Source organism: Archocentrus centrarchus, chromosome 10, assembly GCF_007364275.1.
Source record: "Archocentrus centrarchus isolate MPI-CPG fArcCen1 chromosome 10, fArcCen1, whole genome shotgun sequence".
Lineage (NCBI taxonomy): Eukaryota > Metazoa > Chordata > Actinopteri > Cichliformes > Cichlidae > Archocentrus > Archocentrus centrarchus.
Window position 1 is genome coordinate 26929817 of NC_044355.1, and position 23934 is coordinate 26953750.

General features: G+C 42.1%; 1 protein-coding gene across 5 annotated transcripts; it reads right to left on the reverse strand.

The window, feature by feature from the left end:
* Positions 1-7302: 7302 nt before the first annotated feature.
* On the reverse strand, positions 7303-23490 carry LOC115786438 (centrosome and spindle pole-associated protein 1-like). 5 transcript variants are annotated; one of them, XM_030738577.1, is made up of 29 exons: positions 23363-23490; positions 22774-22900; positions 22090-22162; positions 21781-21884; positions 20962-21027; positions 19535-19821; positions 19333-19424; positions 18897-18993; positions 18709-18766; positions 18341-18609; positions 17758-17876; positions 16904-17045; positions 16464-16584; positions 15855-15893; positions 15066-15213; positions 14847-14975; positions 14640-14752; positions 14333-14482; positions 13865-14014; positions 12517-12624; positions 12229-12295; positions 11645-11759; positions 9719-9876; positions 9501-9626; positions 9333-9373; positions 9167-9227; positions 8379-8488; positions 8148-8283; positions 7303-7757 (listed from the first exon to the last, which is right to left on the reverse strand). In XM_030738577.1, the coding sequence occupies exons 2-29, from the start codon at positions 22876-22878 to the stop codon at positions 7585-7587; spliced, it is 3357 nt and encodes a 1118-aa protein (XP_030594437.1). In that variant the 5' UTR covers positions 22879-22900; positions 23363-23490; the 3' UTR covers positions 7303-7584. The 5 variants fall into 5 exon arrangements, with proteins under 5 accessions (XP_030594437.1, XP_030594438.1, XP_030594439.1 ...); XM_030738578.1 differs by having other exon boundaries at positions 22774-22942; positions 23363-23464; XM_030738579.1 differs by lacking the exon at positions 23363-23490 and adding an exon at positions 23010-23338.
* Between the last annotated feature and the right edge of the window lie 444 nt (positions 23491-23934).

Consider the following 23934-nt stretch of genomic DNA (forward strand, 5'->3'; position numbering starts at 1 on the left):
TTTTTTGATATCATGGGAATTTTTAGATAATTTAATACATGCAAAGAAATGATGAGTAAGTCAAACAAAGGTACTAAATGCTCTTAGAGATAAATCCTGCTAAATTCTTCCCAATGAACGCAGTGATTTCCCAGCTTTCATTAAAGTGCCCGGGCCACTTGACAAGCCAGCTTCCCCTCCAGTGGTTAATCAAAGGAGCAATATGATGAAAGAGGCTGTCAAATGTGAATGCTGACTCCCATAAAAATGGGCAAAACAAGAATGATAGTCCTGGTGTAGTTTTTAAATTCTAGAAGCAGCTGAAAATCTTAAAATTCAAAAACAAATTCTATCCCAACTGTGAGACAAGCGGTCTAAAGACTGGAAACTTAAGTTAAACTTAACACACCTCTGCAGACCCTGCAGGGCAGGTGATGGCTCACAGGGGCGCAACATGTAATATTCAGCTCCTGTCAGCTGGAGGGTAGCACAGACTGTATATAAAAGATGGACATAGCTTCCCAGTCTGAAAGGGAAGTCTATGCACACCGTAGCCAGCATTAAAGAAGAACATAATCACCATGACATCACTGATGGATCAGTCAGCTCCTGTCGTTGGTGTTTTCAAGGGCAGGGCGGATCTGACTGCGAAACCAAGGACACACTCACACTCACAACTTCTCATTGACAATCTCATAAACAAGATTTTAGCCAATGAGTGTACCGTGGATATCCTCCTTTCTCACTCTAATAATGACCATAATTCAGAAAATCAACTTCACAGGCCAGAAGTCTTTTTGCAGCCAGATGAGTTGCCCTCTGTTAGGCATTAAAATTGAATGAAGGTTTAACACAGTTCTAGGCTAGCTTCACTTTACAGACCCAGAATCCACGTCCGTATTTTTTACTTTCTGTGACACTTAAGTTCTGCTTTGGTTCAAGTGGCCAGCAGGGGGCGACTCCTGTGGTTGCAAAAAGACATCAGGTTGTGTGGCAGTCTGTAGGAGACCAGCTTCAGCTTCTTTGAGCCACACCCTCAGTAAACACTTCTGTGAAGTGTTTATGGTCTCAGATGCTAATTTCACAACTGTTTTGAATATGATACGGCGTATATTTTGTAAATTAGTGTTCAGAAGGACAACAAAGCAGAGTGGTCTTTAGGGCAGGCCTACCTTGTGGTTGAAGTCATTGCTTGTCACTGATCTGTGTTACACACCCTGCCCTGTGATGGTGAAGTTTTAGTGGTGACTGGAAGACCAAGATCACAGAAACACGCAGACGAAATGAATAACAGTCCAGACAGAGCTCAGTGTAAAACTGCTGCTCCTTGGAGTCTTAAAGTCTGATAAGGACACGTCCCAGGGCAGGCATTTCAAGAACATACAATCGGGAGGAGACCCCGAGACAGATCCAGACAACAAAGGAGGGATTACACATCCCATACGGCATGGGAACGCCTTGGGATCACCCAGGGAGAATTAAAAGGATGGAGCTGGCAATAAAGACCTTCTTTAGTCTAGTTCCTTGATGGCTTAAAAAGGTGATAAGAAATGGGTGGATGAAATGCTGTAGCATCGGTCACAGGTCAGAAGGTTAAGGTGTCTAATAAAACCTGGCTCAGCCCAAGCTTGGACTGAATTCAGTTTTGAAGGTTTTTGAAGGCTGAAAATCAGTCTGGCGGACAAAAATTGCGAGGTTAAGTACCACTCATACTGTAGACTTTATTTCCAAAGAGTTGCAGCCCTTTGCAGCTTTAACCTCTCTTATCTTCCTTTTTACCTCCCTCTCTTCCCCTTTTTAGGTGCAGCTGTAGTCCTCTGTGCGAAATAACAAAATTGTTTTGTTTTTTTTTTTTAATTTGGTTTGTTCAGATAGAAGGAAAATAACCTGTTTTTCATAGTCGGCTGCGCAACATGGTCGAAGCAAACCATCTTTTCTGTCAAAAATCCATAACTCTGCAGGATGTTCACTTCAACCAATCACAAAGCAAGAGTCTTGCCAGCGCTCCCCTGCATCTCCCCATGTCCCTCAACGATTTTTTTTCCCCTCTCCTGCAACACACACATACACACACCCTGCCGAGCAAGAGACTCGGGGTTGGCAGATGAGTAGCGCTGTCATTTGTCAGCTACATCCCTGAGGTAACATAAGGGATAGGCCGCGGAAGTGTGTATCCGCGTGTGTGAGTGCGTCGGCTAAATTGGGCGTAGCAGTGATGTTGTATGGAATGATCAAACAATTGATCCAAAAATTTAGTCCGATGCTTCCCGGCTTGAACTTGAGGAGTGATGGAGGGAGGAGGGGATGGGGATGACAAAGGAAGGAGAGGCAAGGAAACAAAGAAGTGAGTTTTTCAAATTCTGAAGGAGACACCGAGTGTGACACAGCACGGGCAGAGTTCGCAGTCTCAATCTGAATACATTTAAATATGTTCTCATCTTTTTAATCATACTCACTGTGCCCAGTGAAATGAGCCCAGTCTGGCTCATGTGTGTGAATATGTTATTTCGCAGTCTGAGGTTTATTCTTTGGAGAGAGACTTTTAACTTACACATGAACCAGTGTAATGCACTACTGCCATCCAGTGGTGGTCCAAGGGAATGGCTCATTTCCAGTAACAACTTTTAAATACATCCAAAATTAGATGCAAAATCTTCAAAAACATTACCCCCCCTAAAAACATTTGTGTTCAGTTTGAACTACGGCAGCACTCTTTCCTGAAACACTCAAATATAGAAGCACAGAGATCATTTGGGTCATTCATATCCACACATGCACACACTCTCATTGAAACTGCGGTGGGCAGTGCAGCCCTAATATCATCCATTACACAGTGATCTCCACTAACAGGGCACTTCAGTGGCAGGCTAATTCAAGAGACTGATTAGCATAAGTGAGCTATGGCTTTCATTAGCTTTATCAAGGATTCATAACGCTGACCAAAATGAATGGGATCCTCGGCACGCTGTCCGAGGCGAGCACTGAAGTCATTCATGCAGGCGGTGTTTTCCCTTCACTGATACTGACAAACACACACACACACTGTGAGACAGAGCAGGGGACGTGCTGTGTGGTCATTATGTTTTATATTATATAATTCATATAAACATACATAGACATTACATCATATATATTTTGAGGAAATAGAGGCCAGTATTGCCTGCAGTCCATGAAAGGCTTCGGTATAAATATGGTCAGTGTCGTTAGCTGTTGAGAACTTATGTCTGTCCCTTTTTACAAACAAACTTTTACTCACAATAGAATATAAAAAAAAAACAACGAATGTTTAAACTGAGAAAATGTACAATTTTAAGAAAAATATTAGCTCATTTTGAATTTGATGGCAGCAACACATCTCAAAACAAGTTGGCACAGGGCCATGCCTCCCACTGTGCAGCATCCCGTCTTCTTTTAACAATAGTCTGTAGACGTCTGGGAACTGAGAAGAGCAGCTGCTGGACTTTTGGACAGGAATGCTGTCCCGTTCTTGTCTGATAGCTGCTCAGCAGTCCTGGGTCGCCTTCTTACTTTCCAGTGGTGAAAGGTCTGGACTGAAGGCAGGCCAGCTCAGCACCTGGACTCTTCTACTGTGAAGCCATGCAGATGTAATAGAGTTTGCTGAACTATGCAACGCCTTCCCTGGAAAGACATCATCTGGATGGGCGCATGTTGCTCTAAAACTTGTATAAACCTTTCAGCACTGATGGTGATTTTCCAGATGTCCAAGCTGCCAATTCCAGAGGCACTGATGCACCCCCATATAATCAGAAATGCAGGCTTTGGAAGTGAGCTCTGATATCAAGCTGGATCATCCCTCTCCTCTTTAGATGGGGGGGGGACGCAGTGTCCAAGTTTTCCACTTGGCCTCAGTCCATTTTAAATAAGTTTTGGTACAGAGAAAACAGCAGTCTTTCTGGATCATGTTCACATATGAATCACGCCTGTTTTTAATGCAGTGCTGCCTGAGAGCCTGAAGATCACATCCAGTACTGATTTTTTGGCTTGTCCCTTGTGCGGAGATTTCTCCAGGTTCTCAGAATCTTTTGATGGCATTATGTACTTGCTGATGGTGAGATATTCATAGTCTTCACTATTATACATTGAGGAACATTATTCTGAAATTGTTCCATAATATGTAGACAGTGGTTTGCAGATCAGTGAAACCCTGCCCACCTTTACTTCTGAGAAACTGCCATCAGAGCGACTGATTTTACAGATAAAACTATGTTAAACACAACAGATACTGCAGACAGCTGTTTTTAACAGCAAAATCACTGCACAGTAGTTTAGTACTGTATGAAGCGTGTGCACTTTAAGCTCTCAGTGAGACTGGATCAGATCTACTAAAGGTTATTAATGAAGTTTAGCCTATTTGAAGCCTGAAATGAAAGCTGACAACAACAACAACAACAAAAAAAACTGTATAAATACTGTATAAATGATACTTATCAGTATCACGGCTCTATCTTTAAGACACAGGAGAATCTGACAGATCACAGTTGTTCTTCACTGAGTTCACATTTAGATGTCTTTAAAGGAGTTTCACTCTAATTCTTTCAGCTGCAGCCCAGGTGCTGTTTAATCATCTGACAGCAAGCAAAGAATACAAATAAAAGCAGAATCCAAATTTAGACTTAAACTACATGCAAATTAAATATTGAGGTCCACACAGAATGGGATCTTCCAGGAATGGTGGTCACTATGCAATGATTTCATACCCGTTGATCTCTAATTCTGCCAGGTTAGCTCTGCAGCTACCCTGACGATGTGCCCCAGTAAAAAGGGAACCTTCATAATACAGGAAATAAGTCCAAATCCTGGTCCAGAGTACGGGCCTCTGGACCTCTCAGCTGTGGTTGTGGTGCTGGTGCCTGCACAAACAGCCAACCCAACAAGTCTGTGTTCCAGATTCAGTGCATGAAATTCTTTTACATTTATGCTATTTAGCACTAAAGGAAGTGTGTGTGTGTGTGTGTCTGCTAAGCAGGCTTGCTGGTATTAGCTGATAAAGTTACTCTGAGTCACTTCTAGTTCAGTGTGAGGCTTCATGCATCACTTATATTTGGTGGAGACCAAAACAGAATTCAAATGGAGTGAAGAGTGACTCGACTGATCCAGGAAGCTGTATGTGAATGACAGTTGTTTACAGGTGACCCCACTGGCAGGAAAAGGTGTGTTTTAAGAAAGAAGGGGAAAAAAATAACTATTTAAGAGCTTCTTCATTAGGACAGCTGCACATGTACTTTATGTTCTGTTATAAATCAAGGGGACTTTTGAGAAGCAGGTTTTTTTTTTTTGGTCAAAATGAACTCACCAGTGTGCATGATGATGTCAAATCCAGATGAATATTATTTGCTGGACCTGTCTGTGTAACGCACACCCATGAGTTCAGTTTGACTGGCCTTGTTTGTTTGTTTTTTGTTTGTTTATTTAATGTCACAAAACAACCACATATTGATTTTATAGACAGCATATTGGACATTAATCTCAGCTGCCTCCAGGTTAGATGCTGACGGGGGAGGGAACGCCTTCCTGCTCTCGTGCGCTTTGGGTTGGGCTGCTAAGTTAAAGACCATAAAATTAGTTTGGAGCAATAAATTGTTCCAACCAACTGAAGGGATTTTTGCCTGGACAATCAATTTTTGGATGAAGTTACTAGCCATGCTATGTTGCTGCGGCCTTCCTGAGTCAGTGTAATGCTGAGTGGGATGCAGTGTGTGTGTGTGTGTGTGTGTGTATTTATATTGACACTGGGGTGTCTGGTTGAGTAATGGGGGCATAGCAGAGTTTAGATGGCTTCTATCCTCCTTCCTATCCAATGCTGGAGAAGGTCATCACTCATACAGACTGAGAGAGTGTGTGTGTGTGTGTGAGACTGTGAGGGGGGGTGACAGAGGTAGTACAGGAAGGATCGAGATGGTAGGGTGAGGGACAATGGATTCAGAATGAGTAACGATGAGACAGAGTGAGGCAGAAAATGTGTGCGCACTCAGACACGCAGGAAAGACCGTTTCTCATTTGGGATCCTAGAACCGCGGCCTTCAACCATCATCATACACAGAGCTGCGCGCTCCCATGGATCCGATCACTTTTTGGCACAACACCGGCACCGAGGAACCTTTTATATGGGCGCACGGTGGTGAGCTCCCAACAGAACCCCTGCAAACCTTTAACAAAGCACTCCAGTCTCTGCAATCAGTGCAGATATCCCCTCTCCCGTCTCTCACACACACACACACACGCACACACACACACACACACACAGTAACCACCCACTCTCACTGAATGCAGAGTTTAGTGGACAGATGAAAAAAAATTGTCTTTTGTGTGGTAATCCACATCTTGGATTCGTGCTTTGTGTGTCTGCTGCAAATTGTGTCCTAGCGGAGGAACGCGACATCCAGAACTTCAGTGGTAAACAGCTCTGGTTTGATGGAGTATTTTGTCAGAAAATCAAACCCAGAAGACAAATGATAAACAAACAGCTACAGGCTGCACAGCTTTATGTTGTTTGTTTTTTTCCTCTTGTTTTGGTTGGGGATATGATGTAGAGCATGGCTCTCGAGGGTCTTTAAAGATACAAAGAAAACATAATTAATTCTGGGAGGTCACGATGTTTGTGAGTCTGTTCTCACCAAACAGAAGACGGCAAACACTGCTCAGGTTGTAATTTAGAGACAAATCCTGGAGCTGCTCCACAGATGGTGAATAATGTAACAGCTTGGAGACGTGAAAACACTTCAATGGGAGAAGCGAACTGTTGCTTTTTACGTCACCGGAAGCTGCAAATAATGTACAGAATCTACGGCCACGTTAGCACCTCTGAACTTTTGAGCTTTAATGCCAACATCTGCATGCTAAATTAGTTACTGTCGACTATCTTACTTTGGTGAACGGTTACATTTAAGTTGCAGTGCTGGAATGGCACATGCAGCTCAGAGGCTTGTTTCAAAGCTGCTGTAGGGAAACATTAAACCCGACTGCTTTCCAGCCGTCAGCAACTCCATGATTGCTTTGAGGTCCTGAGAGGTCAACAGGCAGCGTCTCACTTTAGAGGAAAAATAACTATTTCAGACTTAAAGCCACTTTATGGGGCTTGGATTTAGAATACTCATATGTCCATATTACTAAGACATATATTCAGTACAAGTCCAAAATGAATGGGTGAGTGTCCAAACTTTTGACTGGTACTGTATATATACACACAGTAACTCATGTTTACATTTACATGCAACAGTGAATTAATAATAAATTAATAAAAAGAGGAAGACAGGCTGCTTAGGCTGTGATGTCTTGTCAAAGGAAGCAAATCGTGACAGTACGTAAAACTAAAATATAATTTATTTAAAGCTTTAGTCAATAAAATAATAATATAACAACACAAAGGCTCTCACTAAGGATTAAAATACTGAGGTTTTTACGTAAACAATGAGTTTTTAAAAAAATCATTTTCCTGACAGTAATTTACATTCATCTTTTACAAATGCAATAAATTAAAGACAACTGTGATCTCACAATTCAGTGAGAGCTAGTTTGGATTGAGGCATGTAGTCAAAATCAGAAGGAACCTCCAAAGCTCGGGGGGGGGGGGGGGGGGACAAGGTCCTACGTTGCAGGCTGCTCCCTTCTCAAAAGACGGCCCAAACTTTTCAGTGTGTCCGATGTTCCCGGCCGCATCCAACGATCAGTGCTGACGGTTTCTACAGAGCCCTGATGATTAAGATCGTGAGGAGAAAACTGTGGAGGGGAGGAGTCGTCGTCAGACAGATCCAGTGGTCCTGAAGAAAAAAGGCAAATGGAAAACATACACAATTACTGTGCAATTAACAAGGTGGGGTTTCTGCTCCACTCTTAGTGCATGAGCTACTACAAAACCTGCACCATTTAGCATATGAACAATATTTACTCATACATTTAAAGGAAAGGAAAACATGTCTGGGAGAACAATGTTCAGCAGTTTGCAGGTTTACATGAATGGCTGCTGTATTTAATGAATCGATCAATTTTCAAACCCATTAAAACCTCTAATGTAGAATGTTAATCAGATATCAATCAGATAGAAGGACACCGAGCTTCATCCTTGAGAAATGTCTTCGCTTTTATCCAAAAAAGAAAAGATTTAATTACACAAAAGATGACAAATCAGAAGTAAATATGGGAAGCTGTACCAGCTGTGTTGCCACGACAACTGAGAGCCTTTAGATGACCCGTCCTGTTCCCGTTTCCCCACTCTCCGCCAAGCTCTACATCTCGCCGCTGCCTGTTAGCTGCGTGACCAATAGGCTGGCTAGAAGCAGCTCGTTCCTGGAAAAAAGGGGAGAAAAAAAAAAAAAAAAGTTAAAAATTATGCAAATAAGCTTCCTGTTTGTCCAGGACACGGGACTGTTTAAGAAGAATACCTGTGGGAGCCGGGAGTGTTTGGAAAGCCTCCTCCTCTCCCTGGCTGACAGCTGACGAGTCTTCTCAGGTTCTGCAGTGTACGGCACTGATGAGCCATCGCCTAGGAGATCTAAACATGCCATACACACGCACGCACACGCACGCACGCACACACACACACACACACACACACACACACACACACACACACACACACACACACACACACACACACACACACACACACAAAACCAAAAGCAAGTGTCACCATAGCTTTTCACATGGTTCCAATGGTCATTTTGAACATCCTCACCATAATCCTCAACATTAAAAATATCATGTTGATCCTCCATATTTTAAGAGTCAAGGTTTCATTATTTTACAGTATATAGTTGCAGGATGTTTTCCATCTCAACTGACGCACACATTTTAAATAAAATATAAGCACACCTCCAGACCATCACCACCTCAGCGTCATCGGACAAATGACTAAGCTCTGTTTACAGAACGAGAACGTCCACTTTCTCAATCACTTTAAAAGTTAAATGTCAAACTGCGTGTCACATCTCTCCTGCATGAGCTGAACACCACTTAAATATGAAGCACAAACAACATGAAGTAAATTATGTTTGTGATCCACAGAACAAACAGTGTCAGTGTTGTAACAGCTCCTAGAGTTTGGGATGGTTGTCTGGCATGAAGACTCGGGTCTTGTGAAGTCACAGTGAAACGCCTGCAGCTCCGTGATTCAAAAGAAGAACGCGGATTTCACCGGCAGTAAAACTGCTTTCATTTCAGCGTGTCTTACCAATGAAAGCGCTCTCTGACTCCAACAGAGAACCTCTTGCAGATCCCCTGGTCTCGCTCCTCTGAAATACACACAACTCTTTTCACAGTTCATCCCTAATAACTACAAGTTGGTGGATATAGTACATATCAAAGGATTTTTGTGCAGCTCAAACATTATTTCTCACCAGAAGATCTTTTTGCTGTGGTGGGGACAGGTCCAAATAATCTGCAACACAAGTAGGATATTCTTTATTATAAAAATGGATGACACTTTCCCATGAAATTGCTTCTTGAGCTGTGACTGCTGTTGAAAAGTAATAAAAATGGGGGAAAAAACTAAAGTGTAGTCTGACCATCCTGGACTGTAGACCTCTGGCTGCTTAACTGGCGATAATCCCTGTAGTCCCGCCTCCTTCTGCTGGTCACACCCACTTCCTCTAGTTTAGGATCATTGCTGGAGCCCAGCCTAAATTCTCCATCTTCCACATTAGAGGTACATATAAACCAACCATGGTAAATAAATGCTGGCTTGCGATGAAGTACAATCAACACTTTAAGGTCAGTGTATTACCTCTGTATTTGGGGTGAAGGGAGTCGTGAATTCGCAGCAAGTTTTGTGGCTCTGTATTTCTGGAGTTAGCCCTTCGAACTGGAGCCTGGAGATTCCGCCTGGCCAAATCAAACACATCCACCACTGGACGCTCACGATTTCTGGACAAATTGGAACACCTGTGCACACAGAGGCAAACACACAAATTCAGTTTCCGTTTCCATACACACTTTTTTAACTTTCAACGTGTCACAACTCCTTAGTATAGATGTGTTCTGACACTGTGTTTCATATTTTATCTGAGCTAGGGCTGTGCTGATAGGCAATGTTGAGGATCAATAACAGACAAAGCAATCAGCAATGGCTTGTCAATCAAGGAGATTTTAGCTCATTTCTGCTGATACATGAAATTATTATTATTCAGGAATTCATAGTTTGTCTCGTTGTACTTTCATGTTGCATCTCCACATATAACCGACCCTTGCAACACAAACGTGTCTGGACGTTTATGTTCGCACTTTGAAATGAACGTGTGTGCAGAGTAGCAGCACTGACCCATCGAGACCGAATGAGAGAAAGCAGACTGAGGTCATTTCTGACTGCTGGTTTGATTTTTAAATTAGAGCTTAATGTGACTGCACTTGCACAGATGCTCGTTTATCTCGTCTGCCATCTACCCCCCACCAGGTGTTTTTGTTAGTAAAAAAAACTGATGTGTGTGGAGAGAGCACAGTGAAGAGTGGAGGAGAGACAGGTGATTCATTTTAAACATACAAAAACAGACTATACGAGTTAGTTGAGCGATACAATCATAGGACACTTGATGAGGTGCACCTGTTCACATGGTTGTTTAATGCAAATGCCTAATCAGCCAATCATATGGCAGCAACTCAGTGCGTTAAAGGCATGCAGACATGGTCAAGATGACCAGCTGAAGTTCAAGCTGAGCATCAGAATGAGGAAGAAAGGTGATTTTGAGTGACTTTAAATGTGGCATGGTTGCTGGTAACAGACAGACTGTTTGGAGTATTTCAGAGTATTTGGGATGTGGTAGACAAGCAGCCAACAAATCTGCAGCAACTGTGTGATTCTATCAGACTGATACGGGCCAAAAGTTCTGAGGAACCTTTCCAGCACCTTGTTGAATCTATGGGGTGACAGGAAGCTCTGACTGTGGAGCAGATCACGCAATATTCATTTGAAACCAGGATTAAGACGTTTGTCTATGATGTAGCCTCATTCCAGCAGATATGTGGGTTTTATGGTACTGCATTTGTGTCCGTTTGCGTAGGTTTTTGCCCACACAGAGGGGTAATACAACCTGGGCAGGCCAAAAAGAAAAAATTCAACAACACATAGCTCAACGTGGATGACACTGTGCATAGGTCAAATGATTGGCTGAAAAATGGGCCAGAACAAGAAAGGGAGTAATAACAGAGATCACCACAAATGGAGGAAGAACCAAAAAAAATAATAATAATAATAATAATAAAAATAATCAAAGACAGTATGAAAAGCACACAGTGACTGCAATTGGACATTTTTCACTGTTCTTAACACGCAGTTTCACTTCAGCTCTGAACATTTTGGGCAGTTATCTAATAACTTGTCCACTGTCTCTTTAATTATCTATTTATTTATTACTTTTAAATATTGTAGCTGCTTTGTTTGCCTGCTTAATAGCCAGTCTGTGTGTGGTCTTGACACACTGTTCAGAGTTCATTCTGACTTCATATGAGATAGATTTCCCCCCATATCGTCCTTATTAGTTTTGCTACACAACAATATTTCCACATATCCCCTGGCAAGTAGAGAAGACTTGAAATGTCTAAGCATGCAATGTGCATTAACTGATGTACAGCTAAATCCAATATGTAGTCAGGTAAATGCAGATAGATACATATGAATGCTGAAGGTTACAGTATGAGTGATGCATCAGTGTCTTACCTGCTACTCAGACGAGAGTCTAAATGCTGCCTATCTCCCTCCTCCAGCTGTTTTTTTTCATTGAGAAGCTGCTGACGCAGTCCTGACAGATCACTGAACCAATAATCAGGGCCTCCTAAACACACACACACACACACACACACACACACAGTCTATAACTGATAGTGTTTTCAATATCACTATTGTTCTCAGTACTAACCTTCACCCACTACAAAACATTAAAGGAAAAACAAAGCAGTCAATGTTTCACGCAGGAGGGATCAAAATTTCAACACTGTTTATGGGAAAGACCCTAACACAGGGATTCTCAACTCCAGGCCTCGAGGTCCGGTGTCCTGCAGGTTTTAGATGTGTCCCTGATCCAACACACCTGAATCAAATGGCTGGATTACCTCCTCAGTATGCAGTAAAGTTCTCCAGTCCTGCTAATGACTTCTATATTTGACTCCGGTGTGTTGAAGCAGAGACACATCTAAAAGTTGCAGGACACTGGCCCTCGAGGCCTGGATTTGAAGATCCCTGCCCTAACACAAAGGATCTGCAGATATGATCAGTTTGCTTCGATGTTTGCTCTCACACAGTACCTGCAGCCTGCAGCTGGTTCCTACAAGCAGGGACGGGAGGGGACTGCAGACCAGACAAAGACCGCTCCTTAAAAATAAAAATTTTTTTTTTCTTAAACACACACAAGACTTGTTGAAAAGAGTTGTTGCAGTTGGCAGTGAGCACTGGCATTCTCTAGTACCTCTCAAAAGATGCATAAGAGACATGCACAGACGGAAGGAGCGTTAGAGTGAGTGAGTGTGTGTGTGTGTGTGTGTGTGTGTGTGTGTGTGTGTGTGTGTGTGTGTGTGTGTGTGTGAGAGACTCACAGATAATGGGACTGTAGAGAGCTGGCTGTCACCAGTGGGAGGTCTAGGGGTATACTGGTCACATTTCTTCTGCAGAGTGGGGATTGGAGGTGAGGGTACCCTGTTGACCTGAAGACACACAGCCTGTAATTTACTACATAACACTTTAAAATACTCCATTTAATAAAAGATAATCTCTTTTTTTTTTTTTTTGCTAGTTTTTGCCCAGACTATTTGGATGTTATGCCAGACTGCCAAGAAGGGTATAGCATCAGTGGCTTGCCATCTTGAACTAAGAAAAAAACTGATTTAAGAGCCCACACAGACATATGATGCATAATTACTATTGAACACATTGAAATGAGTTGAAATGTTCTTTTTCTGTTGTTTTTTTCTATCATTGTTTTTATATTGTTCTATTATACACTGTATTTTGATGCTTCAACAATATCTTTTTCAGAACCCATCATGCCAATAAAGCCCCACTGAACTGAACTGAGAGAGTGAGAGTTCTGTGTGGGTGGAATCAGTGATGGCCATTTTTCCCCAAACACATTTTCTTCTTGAAAGCTAATCAAAGGGGGGGGGGGGGCTTTAAAGAGGCAGCTGCCGCTCAGGAGGTAGGTGGTCCACTAACCACAGGGTTGGGAGGCTCGTCCATCTGTGAAAGTGTCCTTGAACAAAACACTGAACACCAACTAATGGTCACACCGGCACCTTGCACGATAGCTCAGTTCCACTGGTGTGTGAACGGATAAAGCAAAATGTGGCAGTGTTTCGGTATCTGCATCAAAGCACTGAAGGGATTCTTTGAATAATTCAAGTGACAGCCTCCAAATTATCTGTAATTGTTTCACATTAAGTGCATGTGAATGGATAACAAAACAGAATAATTTCATAAGTCAGAAGACAGAGTCCCAGAAGGAGGCCTCTTATTTGAAAAGGGAATGACCATCACTGAACTAGTGAGGGGGACTAAGAGTACATCGTTCACCATCTCACAATGCTGTGATTGCAACCATTCCCCAACTCTCTGTGAATAGCACTCATGGCGATTGATTAGTGGTTGTCACAATTTGCATATTAACGATCATGAAACTGAGCTTGTGGCTCCCTGTTAGGCAACGGTGCTACTTTCAGTCATTATTCAAATGTATCGTTTAAAAGGCTGGAGAAACCTGCAGTCAGCTGAGACTGAAGAAGTCACTTAGATGAGTAATGAACTGATGCTCCCACTGGAAACACCACGTGCTACACTACGACTTATTTGGATTATTGTGTATACATCAAGTCAAATGATAGAGATTAAAATTTAATGATTTTTTTTTTAAACAGTGTGATAGTGTTTGCTGCACGTCTCTGAACTAACCTCTTCTACCCGTGCCTGCCTCTCTCGCTCATACTGCCTCCTCAGTTCTGCATTAACCTTCTCCTCTGCTTCCTTTGCCTCTGCTTCCTTCTCCTTCCTCTCAGCTTCCTTCTTCTTCTTTTCAGCCAGCGCCTCTTTGTTGGCCTTTTCCTGAGCGACAAATAGCAAAAGATTAAAGATTTAGGGCTTACCATGTCTCATAACAACACCCGCAACCCCCAGTAACATGCTTATAGTCTAACCTATGTGCAGTCACTACTGTATGAGCATTCACTCTTAAAGGTTCAGACCCATCTTTGATTCTAAATTCAACTACACATCTGTACAGTTTCATAACTGTACCTTGCACAGCTTTGATTTACTCGCACAGAAAAGATCAATCAGACAGACATAAAAACACCTGCCAAAGTACTCAAAACTAATTAAGGCAGAGGCGAAACCTCGCTATCACAGATTTTAGCTTCTCACTTCCATTTCCTTTTGTTTCTTCCTCTCTTGCTCCTTCTCGTACTCCCTCTGGATGCGAGCCCTCTGCTCTGCCAGCCTCTTCTCCTCTTTCTCCTCCTCCAGTTTGAGGCGTTCCTTCTCCTCTGCCCTCCTCAATCTGCTCTCCTCAATCTGCAGACAAATGGAGGCTGATAAAAAAAAAACAAAAAACTAAAGAACGCGCTGTCCAAAAGTCAGCCAGCTTCGAAAGGAAGTGATTTTCGACAAAACAGCCTGCCAAAAAAACACCGCCAGTAAAAAAAATACCACCAGCTGTTTAGACTGGTACCTGCTGTTTGAGGAAAGCTTTGTACTTCTCCTGCTCCTGGAGCTGTCTCTCCGTGGGCTGGTTGGCAAAAACTTTGCCTCTGGCAAACTGCGGGGTGTGCACATGGTTAAAACCTACAAAACAAGGAAATATGAAAAAAATATATATTATACATAAAAAAGGATGTTGTCAATGATCCAGTTACTAGTGGTATGGAAACTGCACTACCAGAAACCCTCTCGTTTCGGTCCAGGTGCTCTGTCCGGCAGGCTGCAATGGCAGCCGTGGCTCTCCTCTGCCGCTGCTCCGGGTTGCTGCAAGCCTCCTCATTCAGCTTGTGCATCTTATTGAGGTCAGCTGGAGGGTCAGGAGGGTAAGTTAGAACATCTCATCTGAATTTTCAACATACTGTTAACTATAAAAAGACAGTACACAGTAGGACAATACCAATGAGGTTTCCAGTGCTGTCCCTCAGCGGAGCTCCTCCCCCACCCCTTCCCCAGGGCTGGTGGTTTATCATGTCAGCCTCCAGCTGAGCCTCATAGCACTCGTTCTCCTCCCTCTCCCGACGCCTCTGCGCCTCTTTCTCCTGGATCTAACAAACAGGATTTCTCAGTTTCTTTAACATCAAATGTCAGTGATCAACAACTGTGTTCTCAAGACACTGTGAAACGTTTTTTCCCCACAGTTATATGGCCAAACAATGAAGACCGTAAGCCTTCATTTTCTCATTAAATGTGTCAAGATGCTTATTATATAAATTTAGAAATATTAAATAAAGTAAAACCATGTAGCAAAATAATATTTAATGCTGATTTCATGTGTTCCAGCTTTTAGATTTCAGCTCAATTTATCTCGAGTTTTCAAACATGGGCTGCAACTTATCAACCCAAAAAACTTGGGAAAAACTGAAGAATGAAGTTTCTACTGCATTAGCGTGACAAGGAACCAAAGCACAAGATTTTAGGGAGTCTGCAGTGATCACATATGCTAGAGAAAAGCCCAGCAAAACAAAATGCATGCTAAGGAGAGGGGATGAGGATTTTCACTAGCTTATTCAGTGGGAAAATAAAAAGGATCAGGGTGGGATTTAGGTGGAATCTGGTTATAAAGTAACTGAACAGCAGAGGATCTCAGGAATACTTCTACAGCCAACTCAACTAATACATTAACAAGCCCCTTATGATTCAAATTAACTTACAGGGAGCCGTTTAGTCTCAACTACATCTATTTTACCTTGTTGTAAAGATCGCTGTTTCCACTCCCGGAAGCTTCCTGCCAACATATCACAGACTAGCATGCAGTGAAACTTCAGTTACCTCCAACTTTCTAGCAACACCGTTTCCAGCCAAATAACATCCAAGCCAAAGTGGCACTGTTCATACAGGATTCCAGCAGCACGACCACATAAATCACTGACCAAAAATCTCTGTGTTGCCCATGTTTGTATCACCTTCAAATGCCAACAACACTGAATCGGAAATAAACTGTAGTATTCTCTGAAAAAGTTAACGGTTCATCTCTACTGATTTAAAGGCACTCGCCCCCTTTTTTCCTGCTTTAATGCATTTAAATTAAATCCACATCCATCAATGTTCTTCTGTGCTAATACTTTAACCCTGTCATTATTAGACTGACTGAACTACAAGCACCAACTGGTAAATCGTTTCACGTAATTGTTATTTACAAACATTATCATCATCATCATCACCACCATCACCACCAGGACAGGGTGGTGACTTCTAGGTTTAAAAGAAAAATTACAATTCCTATGGGCAGCACAAAAAGAAACAAAAAAAAAAAGACACTTTAACAAATGTAAACTGAAAAATAAGTTGAACCTACCTGTTCTTTCAGAGCCTCTCTGTAGCTCAAATTCCTTTCCCCTGCTGATCTGGATTTCTCTGAAGGGAAAAGCTGGGGCTGTGATGCCCCAGTAGCTGTCTCACTGCTCGGCCTGTTAGACCTGTTGCCGAATAACACTGCTGAGATCACTTTTGCTTGATGTTGACAAAATGTCTTACAACAAACTCACACTGGAATTAATGCCATGTCCTTATGACAGATTACAAGTGAACCAAGTCTGCCTTTTATTTTTGCTAACATGTCATACATCCACAAACCAATTGTTTCATAGAAATTAGCTTACTTGGCCTGAGTGGGAGTCACCAATATAATTGTCTCCATCCCAATATAACATATATAATTACTGCCACCTTAGCTTCTAATAACTGTAACCTTGCTTTTGTATGCCAAAGTATTAAAACTACAGTGTAGATATTTACTGCACTGGAGGCTCAGGAAAGCTGCTTCCACTGTGCTGGCTGTGAGGGCTGTGGGTCCCAAACTGGCTGGGCATAGCTGCCCCAGGTGGTACATTCCAGTAGGGCAGTGGAAGACCAGTACCAGAAACAGGCATATGACCATCTGAAAAAAAAATTAAAGCTACTGTCATCCACCAGTGCTCCCCCTCAGCCTCCTGGCAGCAGAATCTTTAGGTGGTACGAATCCCCTGGAAGCACAAGTTCTTGAACACTTAATTACCAGGTGTCGGCAGATCTTATCGGGGTGCATGTGAGCCTCAGTGACTTTATTCACCATATCATTTCAAAAGCAAAAGGCTCAGCAAGAACCAGGAATAAGAAATGGTAAAATCATAACAAATATAAACCACTGAGAATACCGTCACTTTCCGTGATTGGCATTATTACGGTAAAAATTAAGTCATCCAAGCAAATGCATCTATGGCAGCAATTTGAAACTCCTAGGTGACATTTTTCTCCAGTTATCAGGTTCACACGATTTTCAGAAAACTTGACCTCTGACCTTTACTTTGTAGTCAAGGTCACTGAGATCCAAACTGGTCCGAGATTTTAAGCAGATGCATCTATGGTGTGAATTTCAACATCCTAGGTCACATTGTTCTCGAGTTATCACATTCACAAAGTTGAAAGCTGCCTGCCCGCCCGCCCGCCCGGGTGACAACAACACCCCATCAGCTTTTTTTAGGCTGAGGGGTAAAAAATATTTACATATAAAAGGAGAATATCTGACTGATTTACCAATTACACTTTGGTCGAGCGCTGTAATGTGGGCCAGAAAGTGTTGTTACTCCCATTTGAGAAAGACCAGTACTCACAGTAGGCCATGTTTGGACCAAGCATATTTCTGGTGCCGTAGTAGTGATGTGGCTCAACGTATGGGCTTCTGTATGCGTCACTTACTGAAGGAGGAGGGCGCGGAGGAAATGGAGCATATCTAGGGAGAAATCATTTTAAAAGGTGGATTTGTAGCTAAATACATATTAAATCAGTCAAAAGAATTCCAATCTAGTCTCTCTATAAGCTAGATTTCACTGCTCATCACAGAGTCTGACATTCCTGCTGGAAACATAATGGATTCACCCAAAAAAAAAAAAAAAAAGTGTGTTTTATCAGTCGTTACTGTTTCTGATCACACTGACATGGGCCATTATACTCTGTTTATGCTGCTGCATTCAGTTAATGCAAACTCAACATGCCCTGCTGAGGCTTCTTCACATTGAAAGCACTGTTTGACACTTGCTATTATGAATTGACTTCTTTATGAAAATAATGCAGACTTCACTGGCCGCACTGTCAACTGATATGGAGCTGCTCAAGTGCTCACATCTTGTCTTAAACTTAGGTGCTGCATTCTGAAATCTTTTGGATTACGAGTGATGTAACGTTTTACAAAAATACCTAAGGACGTCCATGGAAGTCACAGGGAAGGAGGGGATGGCAGGCTGGCTGCTGGGAGACAAACCACCTCCACCCAAGCCCAGGGCAGAGCTGTACTCCAGCAGAGGGGACTGGAAGGCCACATGAGCCTGCTCAGGAGGAGGCATTTCCCTTTCTCTAGCACCAATGTTCTCAATATGAGGCAGAGCACTTCTATCACCTGTTGGAAAAGGCTCTGAAACCTGGGAACCTTTTCTTCTGCTCAGTCCAAACTGCCTGATTCGGTCCGGCTGGATTATAGATCAAGAAAACACCAATAAAGATTAATATATTGTATAGTGTAAACATTCTCAGACTAAAGGAGGGTTGGTTAAGAGATGCAAGCTGACCTGTTTCTCAGGGTCATTTATTCCCGTTGCTGCTACTTTCAACTCTAAATCTTTTTCCCTGAAAACAAGGATATACAAAGAATTGTCAAGTTTATCTATCTTGTTGCAGTCACTGCACGTCTTAACTTAAATGCCTAATGTGGTGAAATATTTAGGCGTTCTACTGAGCACCATAAATAGAGATGCACCTCTTCTTGTTGCGGTACTGTTCAGCCATCTGCTCTTGCAGCTCCTGTCTGTAGCGCTCCTTCCTCCTCTGCAGAGCCTCACGTGTATCACCTGCTCCTGAAAACATGAGACAGGCGTTAAAAAGAAAGTCATTTCCCTTACAGTGTCAGAGCTGGTCAAAGATGCGGGGTTTTTTTAAACAGATGAAACCTTAACTAAACAGCTCATTTTCATTTAATATTTAAAGGGCTCATAGGTAGTAAAACTTTCAAAAGACATTTTACAAAGATTTCCAGACAGTAATTATTATCAATGTCATTTATCTGACAATGTCTTTGATTTTATTGTTTCATCTTTTTACAGCAACTGTATGTTCACCCATTTTTCTGTATGGGGATCACTAATGTTTTCTCATTTTAAACTGCTCACTTGTAAAACGCAGGAAGTCTTTTTTACCTATTAAAAGACCAGTGGCAAACTCGGCATCTTCAGTTTTGCTTCGTACTCGGGATGTCCTTCCTTCTCTGGCAACACCAGCTGAATCTTCCCTAAACACACAAATAAAATGAGAGACAAACAAGAGCTTAGTATCTTTAATAACACTTTTATCATACACACATAATGCAACAGTCCAAAAGATCCCCTCTCTCCCATCTACCTGCCATCGGTCTTTGTAAATAGTCTCTTTTCAGAATTGGTGTTAACTGCCATACGTCTGCGACTTGTGTCTTCTATCAACTCCAGTTCATCTTTACCATCCTCCTCCTCTGACTCCTGGCCCACCAGCCACCCCAGCCTGTCTCGATGCCTGGCGAGTACTGACGACTGCCCCTCTTCGTCCTCACCTAAGCGCAGCAGCCTGTGCAACCGCCTACTGCCCGTTGTTAGAGTGGCTGCATCCTTCTGTTTGGACACAGCACCTGTCTGGTCTTCAACCAGGTCTTGCTAGAGGACACATGATCATAAGAGGGAATACTGAAGAAATAAAACAGCGTGACAACATCACCAATGCAAATAAATAAATAAACAAACAAAAGGAGTCTCTGCCTTTGCTGTCAGGGATAGCATAAAGAGCCATGTCAGATTAAATCTGATTTCAGATGTTACCTTTTCTCATTATTAAAGTGCGTTACTGGACTGTCAAGCCATCACTTTTTGCATTTGTGCGAGTACCACTTGGAGTGACAAGTTCTGTTTCAACCATTTAAAACTTTTTAATAAACTATTTACTGCCTTTACTGCTGTGGCAGTTTAGCTTTATGTCAGCCATTTATATTGCTTTAAGCTAAATCTTTTAGCTCATTATCACTTCCTTTTAGCTTTTTCACCTTTTGCCTTTCACTAACCATTTCAACTTGCCTACTTATTCAAGAGGTTTTAACTTTAGCCTTCGCTGGCATTCAAATGGGAGTTCAGCCGTCTCAGAGTCTTTTCATCAAACGCACATCTTTTTCACTGTTAGTTGAGCTGCTCCACCTTCTCCCTGTAGCCATTTTCACACATACACAGCAGCCCTGAACCGTTCTCAAAATTGGCCCAACAGAGTTGCACACAAGATTGCAAATGTCCAACTCAGTTTGCTCAAAAGTCAGCTCCCGAGCACAAAGCCTGTGTGATATCTGATTGTATCAATATCAGAATAGTGCCAGTAAGCAGATGATGTACTGCTGTGTGCTACATGTATAAAAGAACAACTTCAACAGTATCGCAACATGATTCTCCCCGCAGTGTCTGGAGTTCATGTGCGGCAACGCCTTATGTGACTTCTGGCAACAGCAGAAGTAACTGTTGCACTAACAGCTGCTGAGATTGGGAATCGCTGATGAAAAAAGTTGGTCTCTATCACAGTGCGTCTTAACTGTGTGTAGTTGGAGTGTTTGGTAAACACAAGTGTTTTAGCCAAAATGGAAGAATGATTAAGTGCTTTTAAGGAGGACTGCTCTGCCATCCACTGTGGCAGCTGTCCCATAATAATGAGGAAGTGTATTCACTTTGTGTTATTAAAAAAAGGAGAAGCACAGTCATCCAGTTCAGCCAAACATCTAATCTTCAGACAAACTAAATTCATGACATTAAGACAATTACCCTGACAGGCGTCATGTCATCACGCTGCAGTAAAGGTTCCAGAGCCACAGGTTCAAAGTAGTTTTTCTGTAAAATAAAATGTAAAAGCAGATGAAACAGAGACTGAAGAAAAACTGGTGTAAGCCTAATGAGCAGACTATAGCTGTAATCTAAGAGCTAAAAACTTCCTTTGATTCTAGAGCTGGGTCCTCAGATGTACACATACGCACGGGATGCAGCAATGCTGAAGTTTAGTGTGTCACATTTCATTCCTGTAAACGCACTGCTGTGTTACAGTGTTAACACAGAATTAGCAATGCAAACAGGTCAAACAGAGGTTTTGCTGGGTTTCTTTATTTCTTATTATAGACCATGTTTTATTCATCTGGTTCAAGTAACTGGTATGACCTATAAAGTAAAACACCTGGTAAACACAACTTCATCATATTTGAGACACAGCATGGGAAAAGTCGGCCAAAGACACAGACCAATGCCTCACATTTAATTCCAGATTGTCCGAGTTGCTGTGGACACCTGAGCAGATTATGGAATATTTAGCAGCTACACATGATCCCGTAGTTGTGTGTTTGAAATGGTGCAAGCACTGTTAGCCAGAGAGAGTATATTCAGTAAAGAAATGCTGAATTACTTAGAGCCGGTGATGGAACGATGGTTTTTCTTTTGTTTTTATTATCGTCAACGTGCGGACCCGAGACAAGTGATATCTAGATTATAGCTCAGTATACAACTACAAAAAAGCATATTTGATTGATACAGAGCCGAGCATCACCTGCTACAGTCACACACAGAAAAGTAAACAGGGAAGTCTGTGACAGTCACCTGAGCCATGTAGCGCCTGTAGTCCATACGGAGCTCCTGCTGCAGCCTCTGTTTCTTCCTCTCATACTCCACACCAAGGGGCAGACCTATACTGCAGCTCTCCTCTGACAAAACACACCCATCAATATTTAATAGACAGAAGGTAAACAGTGTCATGCCTTCACATTACAACTGCTGCTGTCAAGAAACATATCACAAGAAACAATTCTCATGTGACAAGAGACGCTGTTAAGATTTATTACAGACTTACTATTTTTTTTAATAATATTTCATTTAAAATATACGAAGAAATGTGGCCACGACCTGTACCTTTTCCCTCTGCTTTAGACTTAGGCGGGATGTTCTCCTTAACAGTATACCCAAAGCCTCTGTCGGGCTTTGCCTGTCAGTCAAAGGGAAAGGAAGATAATGCGATGAAACACAGATACAATAAGAGCCATATTACTTCTTAGTTACAGTTTTAAAACTTTAAGCAGAGGCATGAGAGAGAAACATGCGGAGATCCAACGCACTGCAACTTAAACGGGACTTCCGTTGTGTTTTGTGTGCTTTTGCAGCATTTTTATATTTGCTGGTGCTTTTTTATGTTGCAGTGCATTTGACCTCTCAGGGCCACCGTAGAAACCTGGCTCTGAAAGAATCCTTAGCAGAAATTCCAGGGGAGAATTGTGTAACAGCGGCAAAAGTTTAACTTGTTTTAACCTTATTTGGGAGTCAACGTCAGCAAAGCAGTCTGTGAGACTTGCTTCTAGAAGAACTTGGCTTTCAGCTCAATGACTGAGATACCTTCGCACAAGCGGCACTGAGTTTTGATACTTAGAACTGAAGACATGAAGAAGTTTTTTTTTTTTTTTTTTTTTTTAAAGAAAAGAAAAAAAATATAGTTCCATAGCAGCCAACTGAAAATAAAAACCTAGCATCCAAAGGTACCAACCTCCCTTTAATTCCCAACATGTGAATGGCTGCAGTGAAAAATATCTATTTTTAACGCACCTTCATTTCCATGTATGGGGGGTCTTGTTGTAGACAGGCTTTATCCGCTGCCACTCTTGCCTTGCGTTCTCTGATGAAATTCTCCAGCTCATCGTCCATTTCCATCCGGCACGGTTACACAACCGGGCTGGAAGCACAAACAGTCACATCCCGCTTATAGTCACAACCACTGCAGTGAGAACAAATGATAAATCTGTGTATTTAATAGGGTTCAGCACATCCCGCCAGTCACTGACATGAACTGCAAGTTGACTGTCTCTCTTTAACAGACCGTTGTCAGGCAACCAGCGTCACGCTCCAGGTACATTAGCTTAGCAATTAACATTAGAATGATTCAGTTTTAGGTTGAATGGCAGCTCCTCGTAACTCTAATGCGCTGTGCGTGTTTAGTCACTTTAAAATGACTTAAACTGCTTAGGTTTGCATGCTTAATAACTAACGAAAAGCAAACCTAAGCAAAACACAACGACAGAACGACACAAAAACACAGGAAAGCTAACTTAGCTAATGACCAGTCGGCTCCCCGCTGCTAGCGTTCCATTTCTATTCTAACTCTGTATTGTTGTTATTAGCATTAAGCCCAACCTACCAGTAAGTAGTGTGTGAAAGTGAGGCAGTGTTTGTTAGCTTGAAAAGGTTGGCGCTGTCTTCAGCGACTACAAACAAGCAGATCACACATGACAGCACTTCCGGCCACAAGTGTCAAAATAAAATACGGTGTGAGAAAATCCCCCCCCCCCCCCTTCCCCTTTTTTTTTTCAATTCCACAGTTCAGAGCTATCAGGGATAAAGCTTCATCGGAATCATTGCTGTGTGTTAGTTTGTGATCATTTAAACCCATACTGGAGTCGAGAGACAATGTAGCAGCTACAGTAATTAAGGTTTATAAAATTAAGGACACATTTAAAACTTTTTGTGGGGCACGAGAATGTGAAATTATCAGAAACCAACTCTTGCAGGTTGTTAATTCTGCCAATTCACTCGTCTACATTTGTTTGATGGAATTTTTCTGTCGTTCCCATACTTGCTTTTATTTTGATGGCAAATTCTTCCACTTCCTGTCTTTGGCCTCACCATTTCCAGTTACACAGATCAAAGCTCAGCTGTGCAGCAGGGCTCGTTTGCAGTAATCTGAATTCATTTTTCTGTGTTTGCTTTAAC

Bases quoted from the DNA above. Each gene is read 5' to 3' on its own strand.
- LOC115786438 (XM_030738577.1), bottom strand. From the start codon at position 22,878: ATGGAAATGGACGATGAGCTGGAGAATTTCATCAGAGAACGCAAGGCA. The intron at 9,627-9,718 runs GTAATACACTGA...CTAATGTGGAAG, and splicing joins CCTTCACCCCAAATACAGAG to ATGGAGAATTTAGGCTGGGC. The intron at 9,374-9,500 runs GTCAGACTACAC...CTTGTGTTGCAG, and splicing joins GAGGTCTACAGTCCAGGATG to ATTATTTGGACCTGTCCCCA.